This window comes from Euleptes europaea, chromosome 3 (genome assembly GCF_029931775.1).
Source record: "Euleptes europaea isolate rEulEur1 chromosome 3, rEulEur1.hap1, whole genome shotgun sequence".
Taxonomy (NCBI): domain Eukaryota; kingdom Metazoa; phylum Chordata; class Lepidosauria; order Squamata; family Sphaerodactylidae; genus Euleptes; species Euleptes europaea.
In genome coordinates, this window is record NC_079314.1 from 45244083 (window position 1) to 45271410 (window position 27328).

General features: G+C 41.7%; 1 protein-coding gene across 2 annotated transcripts in view; it reads left to right on the top strand.

The window, feature by feature from the left end:
* Nucleotides 1-27328, top strand: part of MAGI2 (membrane associated guanylate kinase, WW and PDZ domain containing 2) — a 723148-nt gene that overhangs the window by 637328 nt on the left and 58492 nt on the right. For both annotated transcript variants that reach the window (XM_056845941.1, XM_056845940.1), the window contains 5 exons: nt 2055-2146; nt 4666-4858; nt 6152-6238; nt 12248-12496; nt 25935-26120. In XM_056845941.1, coding sequence (XP_056701919.1) covers nt 2055-2146; nt 4666-4858; nt 6152-6238; nt 12248-12496; nt 25935-26120 — 807 coding nt within the window. The remainder of the gene's footprint in view (nt 1-2054; nt 2147-4665; nt 4859-6151; nt 6239-12247; nt 12497-25934; nt 26121-27328) is intronic.

Here is a 27328-nt window from a genome sequence, read left to right on the forward strand (position 1 = left end):
CTTGGAATTGAAGAAACTACAATGCAGGTGTACTATGAGAACTCTATGCTTGCAGAGGGAGTTTTACCAGCCATATCCAAGGATGCTCTCCGGTGTTTGGAGTTAATGAAGAAAAGTGGAAGACACTGGAAATTCCGGACAAAGGGACCGGCTAAAAGAGTCTAGTTTTGTTTTTTGGAAATAGACAAGGGACTGGTTAAAAGGCTTGATTTTGGCAATAATTGTAGAATTTACTATATTAATACATTATAAAGACAATTTACAATGAATAGGTATAGGGAGACATGGAGGGTTTACGGAGGAATTGTTTTATAAAGGAGATGATAATTTTTACTTATTGATCTAATCCTTTTATTATTAGTGAGATTTATTAACTTCCCTTTTTCTGAGTTAATATTAACCACTTTTTAATGATTATATTCAATGTTATATCTTTAAAACTGTATGAGATTTAGTTCAATGAGTGTAATTAGAAATATTAGGATTAGAATTGTAGATACCAAAGAGTATACAGGTTTATTAATGGATGGAGGAAGATGTAGGGGAAGTCCTGTTATATTTTTACTCTTTTTCTCTTTATATGTTAACTTGTTTCAGAAAAATAATAAAAAATATTTTAAAAAAGAGAGAGAGTGGGAGGGAGGTGACTGCCTCGGCTGGCTTGCGGGCTGGATATGAGCTCTCAAGGGGCCGGATCTGGCCTGTGGGCCTTATGTTTGACACCCTTGGAGTAGGTAGTCCTTCAGGTATGCTGGTCCCAAACCATTTAGGGCTTTGAAGGTCAACACCAGGACCTTGATTTGTGCCCAGAAGCGTATTGGTAGCCAGTGTAGATGGACCAAGGCTAGAATAGGGTTGCCAACCACCTAGTATTGTCTGGAGATCTGCTGGGATAACACCTGATCTCTAGGCGACAGAGATCCATTCCCCTGGAGAAAATGGCTGCTTTGAAAGGTGAAATATATGGCATTATATCCTGCTGAAATCCCTCCCTTCCCCCAAACCATGACATCTCTGGGATCCCCCCCACCCAAATCTCCAGGTATTTCCCAACTCAGAGCGGGCAACCCTAAATTGGGGTGATATGGTCTCTACTACCCACTCCAGTCAACATTCTGACTGCAGCATTCCGTACCAATTGAGGTTTTCAAACACTTTTCAAGGGCAGCTCTATTCAAAGCTATGCAGTAATCTAACCTGATGTAACCAGGGCATGCACCACAGTGGCCAGAACTTCCCTGCCCAGGAAAGGCCGCAGCTGGCGAACCATTTTGAAGCTGGTAAAAGGCACTCTTAGCCACAGCTGCCACCTGCTTAAGTGGCAGTAGGACTGGGTCCACAAGCAGCCCCAGACTATGGTGATAATGATCATGATCCTTAACAGAGGTCATACCAAACTGAGATGTTTATGTATTGTCTTTCTAGTTCAACTGTCCTGCAGTAAATCTGGTTATTTTTTATGAAGTTTGTTTATTCCAATGCATTCGGTTCTGTCCGCAGTCAAAAGGCTACAGACCTTTTCTCAAGGCTGAGGAGTTGGCAGTGAGGACCGGAAGTTCATCATGCTTTTATTTGTATTTTATTCTAACAAGATCAAATGTTTGCAACCAAATTCATGAGCCACAAAATCTCCTTGTCTTATAGAACAAATACCATTCATTATGATGGAATATTATGTAAAAGCAGTGCCAAGAAAAGTCTATGGGTTGGGTCCAACCAGCTTTTCTACCAGCGATGTGGAGAAGAGTTGGTCCACTTTGACCATCAAAAAGGCTTTGTTTTGGCTCATGACACCCACATGGTTTGATGGGTGCTCGAGTAACAAGGGGAATTAGGTGAGGCTGAGTGAAAAATGTGGCCATACAACCCTATATGTTCTTCTAACTAACTGTGATGTACTAAGTCCATTGATGTCAGTGGGTTTAGAAGAGTATAACTCTGCTTAGGTCTGCTCTGTCAGTGAACTATGCATTAAGAATATGTTTTGTTTTGTTTTCTGTGTGAAAAAGCTTCAAACATATTAGAACTCAACAAGAACTCTTATTTTATGCCAGGTCCAGACTATAAGGATTTGGATGTTCATCTTCGGAGAATGGAATCTGGATTTGGCTTCAGAATTCTTGGAGGAGATGAACCTGGACAGCCCGTGAGTTGTTTCTTCATGACTTTCCACTTCATAACTTCAGTCTCTTTTGAACTGTCAGAAAAATATCACTTCATATCAGGATCATGTTGGAAAGGCGCTTTTTCTTGTTCAGACATTGAAAAAGACTGGTCTCCCAAGCTATCAGCATCTCTATCTCAAAACTGTCATTGTGCATCAGTCTGGATTAAGTCTTCAAAAGTCTATTTTTTTTACAGAGCTCAATTTTTTTCCTGGCATGTTTCAGTTATTGACTTACAGGACATGATTGGCTATGGTGGAAGATCAATGCCTATTTGTAATGGCAAAAAAAATCACATTCAAACTCTGTGCAAGCAAATTATCACTGTTTTGGCATGCAGCGCTAAGTAATACTTGCATGCTAAATATAGCAGCGTTGTGGTTTGAAACTACTGTTAATATTATTCATTTGTGGAAAACAGTCAAAGTATATCCTAAAATGATTGTGTTGCATTCTGAAATGTACAACATAAATAATTTCATTAGTCATACACTGAAAGAGCATGACATCAAAATAGAATTATTATGCTTTTCATTCCCTTCTCTGGATAATTCTGCAGAATAAGTGTAAAATTTGACATGCATTTTATGGTACATTACACCTAGAAGAAACTGTTATTAATATTTTTACAATGGCATAATCAACATGCATAGCTCTTTAAGGACTCAAGATAGAACCGGGACACTTAGAATAAGGTTTCAGATGTTATTCAACACAGAGGGGAAATGAAGCAAACCTGTTTTGTGCTTTCTGGTTTTATTTTGTTTTGTTGCATTTCTTTGTTCTACAGACCCCACACATCTTCTTTCCCCTCCTTCCATGGTGAGATGCATGGGCAGTCTCTGCATTTGAAGCTTGTACATCTGACTGTGGAAGGAAGAAATCATAATCATTGGTTAGAGTTACATTACATGAAACATGACTGCCACTCAAAATGGCAAGTGTGCGTTTAATTCCCACTTTCTCCTCTGTTTGCTCCTCTTCTGAAATCACAGCATTGTACATTTTCAGGCCTCCCATCATTGGCTGCTGATGGGTGGGAGGAGATTCACATCATGATATTAGGGTAAAGTTGTCAGGGTTAAAGCCTGTGCTATCTCCTGACAGCATGTGGTGGGGCTCCTGAGACTGCAGTTGTCTTGGCCTCAGGTTACCTCTCTGTGGTCCTGGTGTCCAGTTGGGACCAGTGATAACACCACCTAACGCTGCTCCAGAAGTCGCTACCCATTCAGCAGCCTTGCGTCTACACAATGCTGCAACATCAGGCCAAATCCCACCACTACATCCTTATGACCACCTCCAGATGGGATGCTGGATCTCCCTCCCCTTCGACAATATTTTACAGCCATTGTCAATATCCCTTCCATGAACTGTTGAGAGAATAAACACCACATCTAGCTCACCTCACATCACCACAAACATGACGTTTTTCAGTAGAGCCAGTTGACACATCCAGCTGTGACTGTCTACAAGTAACTGCTCATGCAGGTAATAGTGACAAATTGCCAAAGGGCAGCTATTTGAATCAAAACAACAGCCAAAGCTACAGAGATAAATATATTAGTCTTCAAAGTGCCACAGGATTCTTTGTTGACTTGACAATACATGGTGATTATCAGCACTAGGGGGTGATTTATACCTTACATACTGCTGTTTGTACTGTTCATATGAGTAGACCAGTTGTGTGAGGGGGGGGGGAGGAACAATGTGGGAGCCAGAAACTGCATCAACTTCCATGCTCCTCTTACATTTAGTAAATGTAGTTGACCGCACAGGATGCTGCTTTTGAACACGTTTGAATTCCGAAGCTGCACATGATAATGATCACTCAGTAATACATAACTTGTCTGAGTGGAAAGGTACAGAAATAAGAGGCAGCCACTTCTTTAATAGTATGTATCTCTAATCAGCATTGTAAAACAACAAATCTGTTATTTCGTATTAATATTACATTTAATTAAAAAAAAGAAATCTGTTATTTCAGTAAAACTGCAAGGGATGTGTCAAATGGGCCATCATTAAGTGTCTTCTCACAGACTGTAAAACTCCACTTGGTAGTTTCTACAATGATGCTCCCACACCTACAGTGATCATTAATGCTATTGTTCCAGTGTGGGAGAAATAATGGTGTCGTTCTGTATAGATCCCCTTAAAAGCGCTCTAATAATCCTAGATTTCTTCATTTCATGATCATTCATATTTTAAAATGTCTCCTCCAAGAAGAATGTAACCCTCAATATAATTTTTTTTCATTGCTGTTTGGATTATTAATCTCATTACTCTTGAGGGGAAAAATTATAACTTTACCGATTACAAATTGCTACAATTACTAAAAATGATTATGGATTTTTCTATTTGTCTTATCTGAAGGTTGGCATTGTAGCAGGGACTGGAGCATTAATCTAGAGTACAGAAATCTCTGCCTACTCATCTGAAAAAGTATATTGGTATTTCTTTGATGGATATATGTTTGTAGCTCTCCTTTCATGTTATTACTCAGATCCTAATTGGAGCAGTGATTTCTATGGGCTCAGCAGACAGAGATGGCCGTCTACATCCTGGTGATGAGTTGGTGTATGTCGATGGAATTCCAGTGGCTGGCAAAACTCACCGATACGTGATTGATCTCATGCATAATGCAGCTCGAAATGGGCAAGTTAATCTAACTGTGAGAAGAAAGGTGCTACCCACAGGTATGTAATTTAAGAAAGGGGGAAACCAAATATTGTTTACATTACACTGCCAAGACAAGTAATGCGAAAAAGCTAAAAGGAAATTGTTCATTTAAAAGAATACATGCAAAACATTTGTGTTTCAGCTTCCCTTTACTATGACTGTGATGCTAAAGTGACAGCATTGTACCTCTTGTAGAAGAACATAGAACTGCCACAGTCATGAGTCACTCCATGTATGTTCCATTTTATGCTCCACCATGACCACAACATGGTCTTGGAGGCTCTTGCACACTATCTCCATGGTGTAACCAACAAAGTGCAGGGCAGATAACATAGGCATCAAAGGCATTAGGTCTTCAGGGCAAGAAGTCATTTGATGTCCATTCAGTGGGAAGTCATATAAAACCTTTTTAACAATACTCAAATGACAATTCAAAATGGAGGCGACATAGATCAGCATCACTATGCCCAGTAATGAACTGGCTGGTCCCATGAGGAAATGAAAGCCACAATACAATGGTCCCATGAGGAAATGGGGCCACCTACAGACATGAACACTCTGACCTGGATGGCCCGGGTAGCCTGATCTCATCAGATCCCAGAAGCTAAGCAGGGTTGGCCCTGATTAGTAATTGGATGGGAGACCACCAAGGAATACCAGGGTTTATCTGCAGAGGAAGGCAATGGCAAACCACCTCTGTAAGTATCTTGCCTTGAAAACCCTATGGGTCAGGGTCTCACATGGACAAAATGGCATGTGACATGGGGGTGGGGTTGTAGTGAAGAAGGGGAAAGCTTCCCCCTCCATCTTGTACAAGGGGAGAGCTTGATTTGCTAAGATTCCTCCACTGGGGGAAGGAGTGGTTTTGCCCTATTCCTCTCTTTAATACAACCACCCATTTTGTCTGGTAGGGTCCCGTGACCCAAGGCATCAGTTTTACAGTTTTGCAGGAGACTGCAGGGTGACAGGGATAGTGGGGGAGAGAACCTTGCACTCACAATTCATGGAATGTGTGAAGAGACACAATGCAAGACGCATTTAGCATTTGTTGACTTTAGTGAACAATTGGAGCAAGCAGTCCTCGTGTCTACTCCTTGCCAGGAATAAGAAGCCTCTCCTACCCCACTGTTCAAACCCTTATCCTTTGCCTTGGCTCCTTATGCCTTTTAACATGCCCAAACCTTTATATTCCCAATCCCATCTCATTGTTCACAGTGCCCTTCCTCCTTAGCACAGCCCCATGTCCTGTTGTCAACTGGATTGCAGTCTTCCAAGTTTGGGGACTGATGTTCTTGTATTGCCCATTTTAGACTCCTGGAATCAGAAAAATTCTCTCCAACCTGGTGCAACGCCCCCTAGCAGCTCCCCAAACCCTAGGAAAATGGCCAGTAACCAAGGTAATACACACAGCACTGGATGATTAATCTCATGAGGAAACTAATTATGATTCCGCTTGTGAGATTCTTTCTGTCCAGACGTCTTCTAGAAGATTCTCTTTTCTTGTTATTTATTATAGTATCATCATCATCATCATCATTGTAGCATGATGATCTGTGCCTGTCAGTAGGACCGCAAAATATGGCTGCCCACAGACAAGGAGGTTTCTGCATAATTTTCCAGACATGCAAAACAAATATTAATTTCATTTCATTTATACAGAAGAAACAGTACTTTCACTTCCCATCCCAGTGGTCTGGTAAGAACTGAGCATGCTCACTGCTTTCCAGGAGTCATGACATGCTGAAAGCTGTGGTGTATAAAAAATAAACTGGGGGGAGGGCACTGGCCTGCTGAAGTCCCTCCATGTTTAATCTGGAGATTGTCACATGTTCATTCCCAGCTTTCACACACAGACGCACAAAACTTTCCCATGCATCACAGGTAGGGTAAATTGAACACTTTCCTTTGTGTTATATTACTGAGTTTGAGTTCAGAGTATCAGTTCCTTATCACCTAGTCCCAGAGTTCAGTAATTAACTCTGTAGTGTTAGACTGCTGCAATTCAAGGATAGGTAAGTGGGAAACGTCAGCCCCCCCTTAGTCTTGCACTGTTGTGCTACAGAGCTGGAAGAATCTCCCCCGTTTATATCACACACACACAGGAATGAGGGATTCTACCAATAATTGCAAAGTAGATGAACTCCACTGCTGTGCTGACCATTTCACAGCCATTCTGATAATTTGAGCCATTCCTTTCTGGTAGGTTTCTGCATGGTAGAGTGGTTAGCATATTGGTCTAGGTTCTGAGAGATCCAGGTTTGAATCCCCAATCTGCATGGAAGCATGCTGGGTGACCTTGGGCCAGTTACACAGTCTCAACCTAAACTACCTCACAGGGTTGTTGTGAGGATATAGTAGCGGCAAGGCAACTGATGTAAACTTCTTTGGGTTCCCAGTGGGAAGAAAGGTGGGGTATAAATAAAGTAAATGAATGATTAAATAAATAAATGCTGGGGCTGCTTCCACGAAAAGGTAGCAGAGGAAAGGGCCAAGAGAAGCTACATGTATTATCGGAAGTGGTCCTTTGCAGTGTTTGTGAAGACAGAGAGAATATAAAATAATTAAGTCACAATCTCATTTTGGTATCCATTATTTATTTCCTCATGCAAGCCTAAACCAGTCAGATCCCAGGTTCCATAGTTATGCTACTTAGTTGAACCGGGAATAAGCCCTAAAGTGATTATTTGCTTATTTTGTGTGTTTTAGATTTTTTTAAAATGACATTCCCTCCAGAATGACTCAGGACAGTTTCCAAACACATTCAGTAATAAAGTGTCAATCAGAAAAATAATTCTCAGTTATATATTTAAACAAATGGTAATGGCCTGAATGCCGCTTACAGAGCAATCTTAATGGGGGGGGGGGTGAAAGGGGATAGGAGCCGCCGTGACCCCTGCAACAACGTTAGTGCCACTTGCACCAGCTAAACTGGCTCTAACGCCGGCACAGGGCTAATGCTGGCTCCAGGAAACAGTGCAGCAGTGCGAGCCGTGGGTGCCGGCGCAGCCTCACCAGCAGCATTTTCCCAGCACAAGGGTTCATGCCTGCATCAAAGGAAGTGTTCCCAGGGCTGAGCTGGCTTTAGTCAGCTCCCAAAGCCCTTTTGGCTCGAGAACACCCCCTTTAGCCGAATCCAAGTTACGCCTGCAAAAAGCCAGGCGTAGCCCTGTGAAACCCCGTGGAGGAGTTGCACAGGGTTTTGTTAATATTACCTTTTTGCCTTCCTTTTTCGGTCCAGGAAGCTGCTCAGGAGTATTCCAGCACTCACAAACAAACAAACAAACATAAAATGGCTTCGAGGGGAGAGGTTGGATGAGGGGGAAAGACAAGTGGGAAGGAGAAGCGAGAATAGGCATGGGGCTAAAACAGCATCCAGAAAATGCATGGGAAACGGAAGAGGAGAGCAAGATGACTTCTAAAGGTCGGCGAAAATGTGCATGATGAAAACAAAGCCCCAAAGTAATTAGGGGAAGATGGCTTCAGCAACAGCCTGTGCATAAAAGTCCCAAGCTAGCTCACTCTGGATTTGAAGAATCATAGCATTTTCAGAACTCCCCCCAAAAAGAAAAGAAATACAAATGAGAATTGTTGACAACTGAAGCCTCAATGGACAAGGAAGAGAGACATTTCAAGGGAAGGAGGAATTAGAACACTCCCCTTTGCAGAAAACATAACCATATTTCAACTTTTTTGAATACATCTTTCAGAATAGATGGAAATCCAATAGCAATATAAAGTCTGCTCTTCCTGCTTTATCATTCTTTCCAGCACTTAATGGCAGTCTGTAGCATTCATTTATAGGAGAGGCAGCATTCGGTAATGCAGAGGGGTAAGATCGTTTTCTTTCAGTTGCGCTCACACTGACTTAAGCAATATACAGCCTTCTAAAACATGACAGCCCGCAAATGAGATCTTTCTTATCACTGACTATGGCATTTAGTTGCAGCTCTGGTTCAGTAACTTCTAAAGATTTTCAGTTCTAATGTAGCAGCATAATGATTGTTTGTTTTTCTTCCCTCTTCCTTGCACTAATCATTTTATTTCTAAGTTGCACAAGGGCTACTAGAGGACACACTTACCAACTCAAAAAAAATGTTTTATCTTTATTCACATTTTGCTTCATTCCAAGAAAAAAAGCTTATCCAAAAAAAGATTCTTCACCTTGAAGGTATTTTTAATATATTGCAGCACATATTTCAGGGAAGAAAACTAGCCATCTATTTTGTAAAATTCCACTCTGTTATTAGAAATCAATGGTTTTGGTTTTAACTGAATATATGCTCAACAATGAGAAGTATTTCAAAGATAGCTGACAACTGCCTTCCCTACTGGAGGCCAGATTTAGTTTCACCTACTAGAAACAAAAGGGAGGGTGCAGTGGAGGCAGAGTTGCTTCCTGATGTCTTGAGAGGTAGAGGTCCAGGAAGCACATAGCTAGAAAATGTAATAAGACACAACAGAAGAACAAGAATATAATGCTTAATTCTGAGGTTTATAATAGAGCTTAGAGCCAGTGTGATGTAGTGGTTAAGAATGGCAGACTCTAATCTGGAGAACCGGGTTTGTTTCCCCTCTCCTTCATATAAGCCTGCTGGGTGACCTTGGGCTAGTCACAGTTTTCTCAGAAATCTCTCAGCCCTACCTACCTCACAAGGGGCGAAAACGCACAGTCGCTTTAGCCTCCTTTATTCCCTGTTTCAGCCAGGATTCAGCCAGGATCGAACGCATGCATTTCACCGAACGTGCGTTCGATCCTGGCTAAATCCTGGCTGAAACGGAATAAAGGAGGCTAAAGCGGCCATGCGTTTTCACCCAAGGTGTCTTTTTTGGGGAGGGGAAGGGAAGGCGATTGTAAGCCACTTTGAGTCTCCTCAAAGGTGGAGAAAAGCAGGTTATAAAAACCAACTCTTCTTCTGAGTGTGAAGGGCCTTGGCTTCCTCTCATTCGGCTTTTTTCCTTGCCAGACTGCCTCAAAATGTTTTGTTCCCCCAAGCAAGCAATGCCCAACCCTTTCTGGCCCGATGCTGCCACCGGCCAGATCCAGACCATACTTCTGTGGACACAGGATGCCACTGGTCTCCCTGCAGTTCATTGTTCCCCTAATTGTGGCTCCCCAAGTATCCATTTGGGTGGTTGGACTGGAGGCTTTGTTCCTTCTGACTTGTGGGACAAACTATTGGACGTTGCTTTCTTAGTATTGCTTTGGTCTCAGACCAAAGCATCTGCCAGAGAAAAAGGGTTGTATGTTCTCTGAAATGCAAATTTCCTTTTTGTATTTGTGAGTCCCAAACAAACTTAAATTACTCTGCTCTCCTTCTGTAGAACTCATGAGTATATTAAAATATACAGATGCACCATGTAAATATACCTGATTCTCTCAGAGCCAGGTGGATATAGTATTTTATTTATTTATAAAATGAGTAGCGTGTTGCACTAATATGGGGAAAACCTTAATTCAAATCCCTACACTGCTGTCAACTCACTGGGTGATTTGGGCCAGTCACTCTTTCTCAGTCTAACCTACCTCATAGGGTTATTGTGAGGTTAAAATAGAGAAAGGAGAACCATGTATTGAACTCTTTTGAGGAAGGACAGTATAAAAATATACCTGATAGATAACACTGATGCAGGTGCCAGCGGATTATGCAGTTGGTCCAGGAAAACACCACCAGAACTCCTTGCTACTAGAAAAGCAGTGCTCGTTTATTTTACAGTGCACAGATATAATATAAATCCTTACATACTCCTCCTCCGCTTATAGCATCCCAACACATGGGCTCAAGTTGCATTCAGTTATATACACAGTGCCGTCTCAGGCACCAATCACAGTAGTTTGCCTAGTCATACAGATGTTTCAATACATTGCATCAATCTTCTGGCCATAACCAGTTCTGGCCAGCTCCCTCAGGCTCTCCAGGGAGTTTCCAGACCTGTTGCATCATTACAGATCCACTTGATCTAAATGCTGTCTGTCAAACTAATCTGACAGCCTTGCAACTCCGACAAACATTTCATATGCAAGGGCATCTTCCCTTTTCTCCAACAACAAACCTATCTGCAACAATAGAATAATTATTCTGAATTAGCCTTTCCTGAGTTGTACCTCCAGTCCACAGATATCTTTTGAATATATAGCTCTCTTCTTTAAAAAAGGATGTCATGCAGCTAGTCCTAATGACCCTGTTGGTTGCCCATTTAAATTCTTCCAGTTTGAAGGCAAATACCTTAATATTGCATTATACTTTGAATGAGAGATACTAATGTGACAGAGACAATAGACAAGGAAAACATTTGAACTAATTTCTTGAGATATTACTGCCCAAGTAGTAATACTCATATTTATCTACCTTTATTAGCATTTTATTATATTGTAACTGTTATTAGATACCATGTTGTCAGTGCTTACATCATAAGAAAGAAAACATAGGGTAGCGGTTTGGCCTTGCTTCATAACAGGTGTCCAATAACCCACATTTACAGGATTTTATGTCTCTTTCTTTATCTTAGCAGTCATTTTGCTCCTGTTCCTCTGATTCTTAAGAGGTCTGGCATAAGGAGTAAGATAGTTCAAGATCCATGTAGTGCTGGAGGAAGAACTCATGTTTTATAGAGAGCCAATGTTGTGTAGTGGTTATAGTATCAGACTAGGATCTGGAAGACCCAGGTTCAAATCCCTGCTCCGCCATGAAACCTTATTGGGTGACCAGTCACACCCTCTAATCTACCACATAGAGTTGTTGTGAGGAAAAAATGGAGAAGAAAGCTTTGTAAGCTGCTTTGGGTCCCCATTAGAGAGAAATGTGTGGTATAACTGAAGTAAGTAAAATAAATAATAATAAATATGAATAAATCATTAATAAATAATAAATAATAAATCATTTTTGAGCTGGGCCCAGCAAAAGAAGTTCGTTCTGATTTTCCATAAAGCCAGAGATGGTTTCATTTGACTCTAGGTTCCCCTAGGGTTGGATTGAAAAGAGGGCCAATTTTGAAGGATAAGGGTTTACTTTGGAAGACACGGTCGTAATAAGGAGGATGACATTCTGCTTCATCAGATTACTGTATTTATTTAAAGCATTTTATCCCACTTTTCTCCCTAATGGGGATCCAAAGTGGCTTGCAACATTGTTCTTCCCTCCTCCATTTTATCCACATGAAAACAACCCTGTGAGGATGGTTAGGCTAAGACTGCAATCTTCCATGGCACAGTGGGGATTCAAACCAGGGTTTCCCAGATTCTAATTCAAAACCTTAACTACATCTCACTGCCTGTATTTCCCTTTTAGCTGCAGTTCATGTAGTATCCCCATTAGTCTCTAGAAAGCCTCATGAATTTCTCTATGGTTAGCAACGTCTTTATCAGGCAACAAGTGGGAATTGTAATCTTCATGTGTTTTCGGGTTTAGGGGAATCGTGTCCGGAAAATGGCAGAAGTCCAGGCTCTGTGTCTACGCATCACAGTTCTCCGAGAAGTGACTATGCCACATATGCTAACAGCAATCACGCTGGATCGAGTAGCAATGCTACACCCCCAGAGGGCTTTGCTTCACACAGCTTGCAAACAAGTGATGTCATTATCCATCGCAAGGAGAACGAAGGGTTTGGCTTTGTTATCATAAGCTCCTTGAACAGGCCTGAATCAGGATCAACAATAAGTAAGTCAAATCTTATCAATTGTTCCTTTGCTAACATTCTACAAAACTTCCTTTCCTGTCACATATGGTTGTTACGTATCCATAAAGTTCAATACTGATAACAATGCCTCATGTCCCATTTGTTTATTCCATTTGAGTGCCCAATTCAAATGCTCTCTGCTCAACAACCAGGATTTAAAGAGTTCTTCTGTCTGGAGCATTCTACCTTCCCATTCTCTAGTTTTTGATAGCAAAGATAAAGTGATCAGTAAGTACTAAGCATTATATACATTAAACAGCAGGGAAAAACAATAGTGGATTTAATATGCAGGAAACTTTAGATCCAGAAGCATGTAAAATATTGGGGAATTGGTATTTGCTTGTTCTTACATTCCACCTCCTCAATATTTACAGCAAAGAAGTCATTGCTTGAGTATATTATGCATTCCTGCATTACAAATATTGATGCAGAGCTCCTGCATGTAATTACTGACAAAAATCAAAATCTATGAGGGATTTTTAACCATGTCTAGTCCTGAATCAGTCACAAGTCTATATAATTCCCCATTATGATGTTTGCCATGGAAGGATCGTGCAGGATCAGGATCATAAACTGTAACAAGAGTGGTAAGGTAAAGGTAAAGGTCCCCTGTGCAAGCACCGGGTCATTCCTGACCCATGGGGTAACATCACATTCCGACGTTTCCAAGGCAGACTTTGTGTGCAGGGTTGTTTGCCAGTGCCTTCCCCAGTCATCTTTCCTTTACCCTCAGCAAGCTGGGTACTCATTTCACCGACCTCGGAAGGATGGAAGGCTGAGTCAACCTTGAGCCTGCTACCTGAAACCGACTTCCGTAGGGATCGAACTTAGGTCGTGAGCAGAGCTTTTGACTCTGCGCCACGGGGCTCCTAACAGGAGTGGTAGCCTTCAGAAAAGGCTGAAGAAAGATCCCATGAATACAGCAGCCATGTTGCCATTCAGTATCATTAAAGGGGATTGAACTAAATGAATCCCCCAAGCCTTTCTGGCAATTATTTACATAATGTTACATGATAGCTGTGGTTTCAGGTGTAGAAATTTCATTGTAGAAACTTGCTTTGGGTATTGCTTGTTTCTGCAATTCCCTTGATGGAGACAGGAGGCGTGGGGAAGGGATGCAGTGGAGCTGTGGATGCACCCAGAGCCATTCAGTGCCTCAGAAACTCCTTGGTGCACAAGAGGACCAGGCTGGAGGGTGCTACTGGATGCAGTCAAGAGACAGTTAAATGAGCTTTCGTGACATTGGAATACTTGGGAATTAAGTTCACATAGTTGTGCACACGTCCCTTTGATTTCATGGTTAACTTTCTCTGGGTTGTGCCCATTGTAGTTCCTTCCATCTTTGGGCAGAGTCTCTGTGCAGAAGCTTCTCACACTGTTGTTGTTGTTGTTTTAAATTGAACTCTTCCACTTTCCAGTGGAGCCCTGAAGACCAGATCATGACTTTTTGGGGGGTTAACTGGGCACAAGCTGCAAAAATGCAGCATCCAGTTTTCCACTCACTGGAACGTTTGAATATTCGGCTTGACTCCTGGAGAACAATCTGAAGGGAGTTACTTATGAAAATATAAAGATGGGGAATCTAAGTGACAATCGTGAAGCTGATTGGGTCTCAGTCAGAGACTCCAAATGGCTAATATGGGTAGCTAGTTAGATATACAGATTTTCAGCGTTTCAGTTAATTTTTGATGTGAGAGGGAAAAGGTAATTCAGTCATAAGAGGTATATAATTAATATTCTTTTATTTATATTTTTGTGTTTTAAAAATGCTTTAGTTTTTGAGGAAAGTGGAATAAAATTAATCTGTATGCCATTTAGATATCTATTAATCATTTTCTTTGTAAGGAGTTTTTACATTTATATCTGACAGTGTGTGTGTATAATTAAGGAAACAGAGTATGTGTGTTTAAATGCACTGGTGATTCCTTCCCTTTCTTGTATAAATTAAACCTTTCTAGGTTTGTGTTGTGAAACAAAATGATTAATGGTTGCAAAAAATTGGTTCATGCTGAAAATTCCTTTAAAGTCAACTCTGCTTGTTTAAGATAAGATTGTGCTGTGAGAATATTTATTAATTTTAATGTATTAAGATGTATGAATTATTTTCACAGTGAACTGATTTAGAAGAATGCTGTTTCTATGGAAAGGAATGTAGATTGATTAACGTATTCTTTTATGCTGAAGGAGTACCAATTTATACATCAAAAATCCACACGTGAAGAAACATTCTTGCCTCCATATTAACACATGGAAAATTTTTGCATCCTAGGGGATAGACTGCAATAGGGTTAGAATTCTAGTGCCTCAAATCCTTATAATAAGCATGGGCATAATGCATTATTTAATTTATCCGTGATGAAAACTCTCCAAGTGAGATGTGATGGCTTATTAGCTAAGGGTTGCTAAAATAATATTATCGTATCTTTTTAATAGTTGTGAGAGCCCAGTCCCTAAACCACTGATTGGTCCTTAGAGAGATACACACCATTGCTTGCCCTGTCCCTTCTGTACCTCTGATTTGTAGCCATTAGAGCAGCTTGCACAAAGCAATATTTCCATGCTCATGGCTGCCACATTAGAGCTGGAGTAAATGCCACATAGGAGATCTTTCTGTGTGAATTGCACCTTAGTCTGTGATAAAGACAGGTTCTTGTCCTTATAAGGCCTTTAATACAATATTCAGTACCCTTCTCAAGGAGCTACCAGATTCTGTAGATGTATCAAGCTTCCATATACTGTTAACCAAACTGGACCTAGAGAGGGGAGAATTAGCTGTTAAAGGGATCCAGAAGGGTAAACAAGGGATATTTTGTATGTGGAGGTTTTATTCCAGAATAATATTCCCAAAGGAAAAGGGACAGAGACCAACCAATTCAATGAACAATGTATTTACTAACAATCGAACACACACCACTTGAAGCAAACCTAAACAACAAAACCATGAAAATAAACCACCCTCTCCCTCCCAATGCACATTCACCCACACACTACTGGAATAAGGTAAGGATGAGAGAAGAGACAAGGAGAGGGAAGGGAGGATGTTCAATACAACCTGACTCCAGGTGAGTGAGAAGTGGAGGGCCATGGGGAGTCTGTGCAGCAGATATCCAAGGCAGCAGAGTATTGAGGAGAGAAGAGGAGCCCACAAAGCAGTTGCAGGGGTATCCAGGAAGTGGGAGGACCTGACACACTTTCCCCTGACTTGAGACGGTCTTTTTATGGGGAAGGGTCCCATAGCTAGACATGAGACCCCACTTTCCCAGGGTCGGGATTGGACCAAAATACAAAGTTTGAATTTGACTGGACAGTGTGAAGGTAACTGCTGTCAAAATCTGTCGGGAAGACATTCCAAGGTGGGGCGATTGCTGGACCGTTTTAGCATATTGATAAAAGGCCAGACATGAATAATGGGTTTGATGGCTCATCCTGGGTAGATCGGATATTAGGCTGTGTTTATCAATGGCTGGATTGGCTTAGTGACACTTAAGGGTTGCCCAACTGTCAATAGCTGGAAATGGTGCATATTGCCTTGATTAAGTATTCCTTTGAGCTGGGGGGAATGTAAATGCTTTATGCATTCCAGTGACACCCTGCCTCCGTGATAGAATTTATCTTGATCATGGCAGACCGGATATGTTATTTAGACTCACTCTCAGGATCCCCACTGTGCTTAGCCTTTCAAGGGGGTGCCCTTCATAACAACTAAGAGGAGACTAGGGATCAGATTTGAGGGGTCTCAGCCAGGAGGAGGGAATGGGAGCCTTACAATACTGAATTCAAACCATTACTCCATCAAAGTCAGTATGGTCTATTCAGATTGGCAGTGGCTAGGGTCTCAGGCTGAGGTCTCTCTCATCATCTACTGCCTGATCCATAACTGGAGATGCCAAGGATTGAAACTGAGATCTTCTGCATGCCAAACAGATGTTGGACCACTGAGCCTTTTTGACTTTACCATTCTACATCGGTTGTGCCTGTCCATTTCTTGGACCAGGTTTCCTTCATCATCTTCCACCTGTTTAGGTTGCTGCTCCTTGTCCACTTAGAAGTTACACCCAGGGATATTTTCCTCCTGTAGTGTGGAAGAACCATTTTTGTCCACATTGTTAGGAAGCACATCCCTGCTTTGCTGCATTTCTTTTTGTAAAAGCAACTAAACCTCTCCTAGTTTCCCATTTTGTCTGGAGATCCCTGGCTTGAGCTGCTTATAGACTACAGGACGACAAAATGGTAGACATTTTCACGAGCCATTTAGACACTGCTTGCACAGAAGAGTTAAGCCTCTGCTAACTACCTAGTGTGAAATGGCATTAAACAAAGAAAGGGTCAAGTCAATATTTAAATGTGTGCAGTAAAAATGTTAATGTATTCATTGCAATCCAGCCAAGAGAGAATGAAAACTCTACAGAGATACAGGTATAGAAAGAGAATAGTCTTCAATGCCTGGTAGACTTTGTCCTTGTTTTATGCTCTCAGATAGAGTCTTGAAGTTCTATTTACAATCGGTAAGGCCATCATAGAAAAAGTCCAGCTTGTCCCATAGGACATAACCTTTGGGATGCAGGAGTAAGCAAGTATGTTTTTTGCCTTTTAAAAAGGTTTTTCTTGCACTCACTTTATCATTCCTTTTTCCTTATATTAGTAAATTGGTTTGTAAGGCCCTAAGAGCAGGCTGATTAACTAAGCAGGTCTTAAATGAGGATTCTGGCATCAAGATCCAGATTTTCTGGACCCTCATAGCTGCTTGCCAGATGAAGGAACTCTCTGATGAATTTTGGGGCCAACCCTTCAGTCAAAGAATGGAATTACAGTTTATGAGGCTGATGGGTGAGGCAGATTGAGCACGATGCAACTGGAAGCTAAGTGCAGTGGGGCAACATCTCGTTTAGTGGTGGAATCATCACCATGGCCAGCTCCATCTCAGCACACAACCACTGACTGGCACACTAAACAGCAGTCAGGCTTGATAGTAAAAAGCTGCCACCATTTGAATCAGTGCTCAACTTACCTTTAGTGGCTTTGACAGCTAACACTGATTGTTTTTCAAAAAGGTTTAGACAAGATTTTTGGATAGCAGTTAGCTATCATAGCTCAATGGAACCTCTGTGTACAGAGGCAGTATACTTCTGAGTACCATATCCCAGAGATAAAAACAGGGGTCTATCTATCTGTACTTTTTTATAATGCCCTTGCTTAGGGCAGAGCTTAGTGTACTGTACATGATTCTCCCCCCACCCTATTTTGTCATGTGAGTTAGGTTAGACTGAGAGAGAATGATGGGACCAAGGTCACCCAGGTGTAAGAAAGTGGTCACCTTAGCCCCAGGCCCTTGCAGATAAAGAACCAAGTGATAGGGAGTGTGTGTAAATTCTTTCAGGATAAATTGTCTGGGCCGAAAAATGTCCTCACTGAAGTTAATTGGGACGCATGTGCTGACTCAGAAGGGCAATTTGGCCTTGGGATTTGCGTACAGGGCGGCCCATGTTCACCCTAGAGTTTCACAGCTGAAACACTTTAGTTAACAGCTGAACTGGATGGATCATTTGTGTCTCTAAGGTCTGCCCCATGAGGTTAAAAGGGGGTAGGCATTGCTGGGGGGGGGCTTTTTTGTTTTCCTTGGTCACTCTGCAGGAGAAGAGTGGGAGTCAGCTGTGGGTGTAAGTTGGCCCTTCTTAGCAAATTGGCTGACAGTCTAGTCAGTCGGGATAGTTGTTTAGCATTTAGAAGTTTGTTATTTTGTATAAGCCTGTTATTTGATTGAGAGTCCATCCTTTGCTCTCTCCAATTAATAAACTTATTTGTTTTATTAAACAGCAGTGCGGAACTCGAGTTTGTACGTGGTCTTACCAGATAAACGAACCCCAAGGTTTGGGTAGTGTGGCCTGTTAGTCAGGGAGCCTTTAAACTACACCTTAAACTGTGCTTTAGCACTGAGGGGTTCCTAGCTTCTCTGAAGCATGGCCCTTTTAAATCCTCATGGCAAAAAATCTTAGATGAGAAACTGGTGTTGTTGGGCTTCTCGCAGGATATGTTATCAGATCTTGGGAAAACTGAAGCTTTTGCCAAAATTAAAAAGTGCATTAAAGAGCTCGATTATAACAGCACTACTTTTCGTGCTCGTCGTGTCTGTTCATCCCAGTTCTTCGGAATACCCCCTCCACGTGGTCTGCCTGCCTATACATATTATCTGACAACTCCTCGTCTCTGTAGAGCTTTTTGTTTGGCTAGATTGAATGCTAACCCTTCTATGGTAATGCAGGGCAGAATTCTGAATATACCATACTCAGACAGGATCTTGCTCTTCTGGCTCTATTGACTCATTAGCCCATGCCCTTTTGGAATGCCGCTTTTACGAGGAACTTCGCTCACATTATATCTCGCACTATATTTCCCCCCTTTTAATATACAAATCCAATGCCTCTGTGACTGACATAATGCCTTTTTTACTAAGTGATAGGGACCCCAAGGCTACATTGTCAGTGGCAAGATTTGTTTCAGTCCTTATATCCCTCCAACACTAGATATATGCTGCTCAAGATCAATTGATCAAGGAGCTTCTAAGGGATAAAAGGTTAGTCAGGGAAGCTACCGGCCTTAAACAAATAAACCAACGCCTCTCTGGCTTGCCTGTTTCTGCGGCGGCTGTGATCAGCACTCAGAACGGAGGCTTGAACCATACAGCAGGGAGTTGATTCAGTTCCCCCAAGTCTTGGTCTGACCACTGCACCGCATTGGCTCCGTTTTGCTGTGCTTCGGAAATTTAGAGAGGCATCAGCCTGGCCACTCTTAAAAATGACAGGCTAAGTTAGTTGGACTGATTCAGCAACACAATCCTTATGGACATGGGACAGGTCTGGCGTTCCATGAAAGTGTATTTAAGGAAGGGAGACACCAATAGCCCCAGCAAACATAAAATCGCCCTTGCAGATGGGGAAAAAACCTTGATACAAATAATTGTTTAAGTTACAACTTCCTTTTTCATTTCCAGCCTTGCACATCTCACATGGCTTTGACTAAGAAGTTTGCATGAAACTGTGCTATGAAACTTTTATTACAAGGAATATGCTACACAGGAAGGAGACTTAAGGCAGTATTTCCTTCCATCTTGTACAGAAGGTAGTATACGGCTTTTTTTACTGCCTCCATATTCAGAGAATTTTCCTAGCATGTGGATGTAGGGAAAAGACTACAGGTGAAATTGCTTATTGATGTAGGATGGTGAGCAAGCGCTGAAACAGAATGAGCGACCCAACTGGGGTTGTGTATTAGTTCTTCCAATTAAAATCTGGCGTTTTGGGATTTAAAGCTAAATTAAAACCCTTGTACCTATGGAGAATTTAGGTTGCTGTAAATATTAATGTGATTGGTCCATGTAACATATTGAAAAAGACTGCTGGCTCTGGAGGATTCATTTGCTTGGTTTAGTATCCATTTCTGTTTACATTTTTTTCTAAATTGCAAGAATTGTAGTATTTGCCAGAGGGTATTGTCAATGCAAGAGAGGTTTGGCATTCCCACCACCACCCTTTCACCTAATCACTTCTGACATTTACCCACTATATGAGAAGAAATGTGAGAAAACAGGCGAGTGACTTTTTACAAAATACAATCTCAGCTGTTAAGGGAAATGCATACTGAACACATGAAAAAGACATGCTGTACTCGTAAAACTGAGAAGCCTTGTTTGGCAGTGACACCAGCTTGTAGCGATCAGCTCTTTCTAGGGGGCATGCTGTGATATTAGCTGGAGCTCGGAAGGGGCCCAGTGATTTTCCGTCAAGAGAAGTGTTTTTGTTTGTTTGTTTGTTTGCTTATGTAAGAGCAAGAAACAGAGAAAGGTGCTGTGTTAGACTCAGCACCCACTGTTTTGTCTGGCTTTGTATGTGTAAATGTTGAAGGAAACAAGAATGTCATCTTAATAATCAAGCAATTTTAAAAATTTCACTGCAGTTGTATTCAGTTAAAACTTGTAGGCATGAGTGGAGGGAAAGGTTAAGAATGGCATCTGAAAAAGCCTGGGATATTTTCATCAGGCTCATATTGTGCTGTGATACATGCTTGGAGCTCCATACCTCAAGGTATTCCTTTGTGCACGTGGAGCTCCTTGTGGTGAATGGGGGATGCCCTCACAGAGGTTGATTGATGCATGAAGAGGTTCCTTCACCCTCACAACAGATCATGGGACAGATGTTTGGCGTTGAACACATACCTTGGTTATAGAATTGCAGTCTTTGTAGCCATTTAGCTTTTTCAACCATTGAAAATTAATGAATATCCTTTTGCCTGATTTTCCACTTTTGAAAGCAGCTCGCAAAATACTTGAGACCTTTTGGAATGCAGAAGGCCATAGCTATGCCTTGCCGAGGGGACTTTTTCCTAGTAATGTCCTCTAGACACATCACCAGCTGTTTTCGAAGTTGCTCTAGACTTAAGAAGCAGCAGTGGAGCGGTAGAAAGGAACAGATGCTGCCAGAAAGTAAAAGGATGAGGGTCCACAGGGCTTGCAGAATTAACTGCACACTTTTTGGGGATTGCAGTGCACACAGGCTATTCTTTACCTGTAAAATTGCCTAGATGGATCCAATCATGCATCTGAAAGCCTCAAATTCATTTTGTTTTGTAGAGTTTATTTGCATGACCTATTGAGCTGCTTTTTTGGTAAGCCCAGGCTGATGTGAAAATCTCTGATAAAACTCAGCTGGTCCTGCTGGCCTGAGTCATGCTTGTGCTTAATCAAAACTGCATCTTCTAGGAGAGTTTATTCTCAAACACACATAACTGGTCTAGGCTGTACATGTGGGAGAGGTCAGGTCTTTCTCAGGGCCAATTCTTCAGCCAATGCACTGAAGCATTGCTTCAGCTCATTCCTGCCTATGTCCAGCACAGGAAGTGACTGGCATCCTCCTCCATGCCAACACCAACCAGGTCCAAGATGATGCTCCATGGCATTGCCACAGGGACTTGGCTTAGAGCTGAACAGCAACAGTACAGGTCCAGGAGAGGGTGGGTGTGTGGTGATAGCACATTTCACCCCAGGTTTACCACTCTGTGAGATGTGTAGGGAAATTGCACTCTGTGAATACTCAGAGGCTGTCCAGTCAGAAGGCTGCATAACATTTTTTTCATTTACCCTTTTGAGTTTGTCCACCAAAACAACAGGATATCTAGTATGATGTTTGTGGATGCAGCCAGAAGGACAAAAGACAGGCAATGTATACCAGAGGCTGCAAATAAGAAATGAAGCTAACAGACCTTCTAGTTTCTACTTTGTAATTTTCCACTAAGAACAGGTTAGTGGCCTTTTACAGAGACACAGCCTTGATAGGCCTACTGATAGCCCATTGACAGGGTTGCCATCATCAAGGCAGGGCCTGGAGTTCTCCCAGAATTACAAATGATTTCTAGACTACAAAGATCAGTTCCCCTAGAGAAAATGGCAGCTTTGGAGGCCAAATTCTATTATACACTCTGTGGTATACCATAGGGTATACCATAAATGGAGGTCCTAGAGGGGCTACAGAGGGTAGATGCTCTAGGGCTTCTACTTCTCCTGTGGTATACCATCGAGACGCTGAAGTATTCCATATAAACTAGGAGAAACTTGTTGTTTCTTGTAAAGACCTTAAAGGCCAGAGGCCAGTTGGAGATGGCAGAGCATTGTGGGGAACCCTAAGTTACAAAGGATGAGATCAGAACACATGGTCTAAAAGGAGAAACCATCAAAATGTCAGAAAAAGGTAAAAATATATGAACTGGGCCTGAGCCAAGGAATTTGGAAACATTAAGGCAATTTTGTCTACCCCCTTTATTTACCATCTTAACTGAGGTAAGTTTAGGTCCAGGAAGAGAGGATGGCATTAAATTCTTTTTTCTTTTCCTTTGCTCAGGTGTTGTTAGTTTGTTGTTTCTCAAGTATATTCTTGTGCTTTTTGTCAACAATAGCTGTTTATACAACTAAAGATTTTATTTTTATTTTTCTGGAATTGGTGTTCTGTGGTTGGTATCTGTACCCCCATAAAGTCTACACTTGGTCTGTACTTGCCAAGGTCCAGGGGAAGGCAGCGAGTTGCCTGCTTAGGTCTGATTTCCTCTCAGCCGTGAAATTTCATAGAGCTTCCTATTTCCAAGTTGTATATGAAGTGGCAGAAATGATTTTTGTTTGGAAAGAAGTCTCTTAAGAGACTGGAAGAGAGGGTCTAGTTGCAGGTCACCAGACAGACACTCCTCTAACATTTGGGCTGCTGGCAGCAGCAAAGAGTAATCTCAGGTGTATTGGAATAAAACTGAAGAGGTGAACTCCTCCTTGTGGTCTAGCAGTTTCAAACCTGGGCCCAAGGGTGGGCTGGCCATTGAACGTACAGGGGAATTTCCTGGTGAGCCACTGCCCTAGAGGGCCTCTGGTGGTCAGGACAAACCAGAGCCAAGCCCCAGCAGTTCTGCCCAAGCCTCGGGGGTGCTTGGCCCAGATCCCTCATCAACCGTGGCAGTTCGTGTCTTGTCCTGCACTGCTTCCAGTTTGGGGGACGATGCTGTTTTCGCCTGAGAGGTAAAACAGCCACTCAGCTGTTTCCCACCTGAGCCTATGGGAGAGCTGCTTCAGCATCCAGTCAGTTTTCAGAGGCAGGGTGGAATGATGGCGGGAAACACAGTAGGGATCCGTTTTGGGGTCTGCCTCAGCAAGACAGCAAACAGTTTGAAGGGTAGCTCTGCCTGGTAGCATTTTAGAGTGGTTTAACTCTGCCTCCGGGAGAGGACAGAGTTCCTGGCTGTGAGGTCTGTCTCTGGTGATGAGCAGACTTTGTCCCATTTAGTCTGACTCTTGGGAGAGGGCAGCTGGGTGTGGGTGGAATCCTGTGCTTGTGTCTCTAAGGAGTGAAAGGATCCAACCTGGTGGCTAGTCAGTGAAAGCCTGTTTGTAACCATAAGCATGAAAGAGAATTCACCACATAACCTGTACATAAATAAATCTTCTTTTGTTGTTTTGTTGAACCTCTTGGGTCAGTGATCTCTACACTCTTCACGCTCAATACAAAACTTACCTCGTAGCAGTGACCCAAAGCCTTCATACTTACAACCATAAGAACATCTTGTAACTGAAGGGAAAGTTCATATCTCCAAACCAACCTGGTTCTTCCTTTCTTTCTTTCTTTCTTTCTTTCTTTCTTTCTTTCTTTCTTTCTTTCTTTCTTTCTTTCTTTCTTTCTTTCTTTCTTTCTTTCTTTCTTTCTCTCTCTCTCTCTCTCTCTTTCTTTCTTTCTCTCTTTCTTTCTTTCTTTCTTTCTTTCTTTCTTTTTTTCTTTCTCCCTCCCTCCCTCCCTCCCTGATATTTTGCAAATAGCCAGACTCTGCCGCTTCCTTATATGTATTTTGTGGTTGTAACTGCACAATAAAGTGGCTTATTGGAAACCAGAACATTAAATTAAATTACAATTAGGTTAATTAAAAGTGCTTGTAATACTAAAGCATTAAAATTAATGAGAAGTTAATTCTGTGCTAAAAGCCGTGCATGCATCCTTATCTTGTTTCTTGAAGAAAATCCTGTGAAAGCACTTTTTGTTTCAAAAAATAAAGTTCGTAAGCAAGTTCAAGAAGATTGCATTTGATATTGTTTCAGGAACCTTTTTTGGAAGGGGGGGTTACACTGAAAAGCCAGAGATGGTTTCAACTTTAGCACTTTCATTTTTAAGTTAACATTTTGTATCAACAGTTACCACACTCTGTAGATTAAAAAAAAATCTGGATAACCATAATTCTGAAGTGCAAACTTATTTTTACTAGCTTCTAGTGAAAGAGTTGTTGAAATACTCTTTGACCATTGTGTGAAGCTGCTTTGTAAGGAACAGGATCATAGTCTGTGGCAGTGTCTAGCGTAAGTCTCAGCTTCCCCTTTACTCCTTTGTTCTACTTCTTTTGTAACCTGCTTTCTGCAGTATGGCATATCATTCCAAGACAGCTCCCCCCACCCATTGTTCTTGTTGCTGTTTGTACTGCTTCCCAATTTTATAATTCTAATCCCACTGCATTGTTCATTGGAGGTCCTTGCTGTCTGATCGAACTGTTTTTAAAATATTGCAATCCATCTGGAGTCTCAGTGAGAAATTAAGATGGTCTTACTTGCCCTGGTCATGGAAGCCAGTGTGCCTTCTCTTCCTTGCTAGACTGCCCAGGCCTGCTGCACCTTGGCGGGTGCACAGCATTACATCCTTCCCTGGAAACCACCAGCAGCTCATTCCACCCAGGGCCCCCGACATAGAGACCTCCCTTGATCTGTCATTTGGGCTAAGGCTGAATTTGAATGTATTGCAGCAGACAAAGAAGGATTAGTACACGTGTGCTCTTGGAAAAGGCCCAATGTCTCATAAAAACTAGGCTACTTGTGCCATGCCAGTACTTCAGTGAAGCTCCTGTCCAGGCTCCTTGGCATGCTAATGCTTCCTGGACAGGTGAGGTGACCTGATTTCCATGAGACCCTGGCCTTGTGCAATTCCAGACAGGATATAGTGTCACATTTAAATCAAGCCTGAGTCCACTGTTTCTATGCACTCTGCCAAACTTTCTTCATATGTTTTTTTCTATCAACACAGGTTTTAAGACCCAAAGCATGGGATATAACTGCAGTGTTTAGTCACAGTGTCCTCTGCTTGCTTTTTCTTTCAAATTGATTCATTAGTGGGACATGGCATGGTGTGGTATAGCCCAATCTCATCAGATCTTGGAAGCTAAGCAGGGTCAGTTCTTGTCTGGGAGACCACTGAGGAAGACTCTGCAGAAGCAGGCAATGGCAAACCACCTCTGCTTCTCACTTGCCTTGAAAGCCCCTTGCTGGGGTCACCATAAGTCAGTTGTAACTTAATGGCACATACAGACCTAATTCATTAGCGCCATCATGGAAGGGGCAATTTTTCACTACATATTAAAAGTTTGGTCTATCCTGTTTCCTGCTTTGCGTCACCTGCATGTATCATGAAGAAACCAGCAGAGGGGATTTACTGGGGGTTTTTTCCTGTGGCCAACTTTGTATTATAGTCAGGACCTTCAATCAGCTAAATTAACAACATAGATATAAATGTAGGGGAAAGAATGATACGTTTTCCAGGTTCATCTTAAATAGGACAGATAATTAATAATGAATTTCATGGCCTCCAAAGTGGTGCTTCACTTTGTTATCAGCCTTAGCTCCAAAAACACTGATTTACCAAGCTAGATTTTGGACAGAAACACAAGTATGGTGAAGATGGACAGTATGTTTGTGTGAAGTTGAATGGAGGAACTGCTTACTGAACAAACCGGGAAGGTCAAGACACATTCCTAGTGGCAGCCATTGTTGGGTATATACAAATTTTTGATTGCTTCCTGGTACTTGCCTGATCACATTGACTGCAGCGTTGTATTGATTATCTTTCCCCCCTCCTTTTCCAGCTGTACCCCATAAAATAGGCCGTATAATTGATGGAAGTCCTGCTGATCGCTGTGCGAAACTTAAAGTCGGAGACCGGATCTTAGCTGTGAATGGCCAGTCTATAATTAACATGCCTCATGCAGATATTGTGAAGCTAATTAAAGATGCTGGTCTTAGTGTAACTCTTCGCATCATTCCTCAGGAGGGTAAGTAATTGACCCTTAAAGCCCAGGAGGAAAATAGAAGTAGCAACCAATTAATCTGAACTGCACCACTGGGGAGGTTGGGAGGTTTTTGTATGTGACGCCTGTGTGTGGTATTATATAAATGTTACCACTGGATCCTTGCTGAACATGCTTGAACAAGAATCTGAACCCTTCAAAAACACTTCAGATGGCAAAAGCCTATGAACGACAATAAGAGGCCTTGATGAAGCACTGCAGGGCCTGTTCCCTTGGCTTGCGGGAGAACAAACATTACACATCAGTTGGAAATAATCATTCATTGCCCTTCTTCCATCCTCACCGCCTATTTTTAAAAATTGCAAATATATTGATGTCAGCTAATTTGATTGCTTCCCCCCCCTCCCCAATTACACAGTTGACATCCGACTGAGAACTACAGGAGTTCTCACAGAATGACTCACGAACATTGGAAACTTGTTTCTCCACTGGCTTTGTATTTTGTGTACTCGTTTGTAGTTCTATACCAAATGGTGGTGAAATTCTGCCCACAGTGTTTGGAGGGAATCCTGAGTGGGGCTTTGATGGTGGAGAGTCATGAAAGGGAATAATTTTTTCCTCCCTCTGTACTAAAAGCAAGAAAAACTGTAGATTTTCCCAATAGTTGTTTTTTAATGAGTAGAAGTTTTGAAATGTATTGTCATTCCATCTTCTGATTAGTTAAATATTAAGAATAATCAACAAGACTAGCACTACTCAGGTCGAATGAAAGATTTTGATGTGCCATTTATTTATTTTTTACCATTGTGAGGATTATATCTTCTTCCTTAGACAAAAAATGGTTTTGGGCCACCTCTGCTGATAAATCACAACCATCTCTCTATTTTTAATGTGAGAAAAATAATTTATAAAAAAAAATCTCCCATTTTAAATGAGGTCACTTTACTTAGCAACAAAATTTGTATCTAATATCACCTTAAAGGCAACAAGTTATCCAGGATATAAGCTTTCATGAGTCAAAGCTCACTTCATCAAACACAAATAAGAATGAAGATCCATCAGCCGTTATGTAACAGTGATATAATGGCTTGTGGATCTTCATTCTCATTTGTATCTGATGGAGTGAGTTTTGACTCCCAAAAGCTTATAAATGTGTCGTCTTTAAGGTGCCATTGGACACAAATTTTGTTTTACTGCTGTAGACCAACATGTCTAGCCACCTGATACTTAAT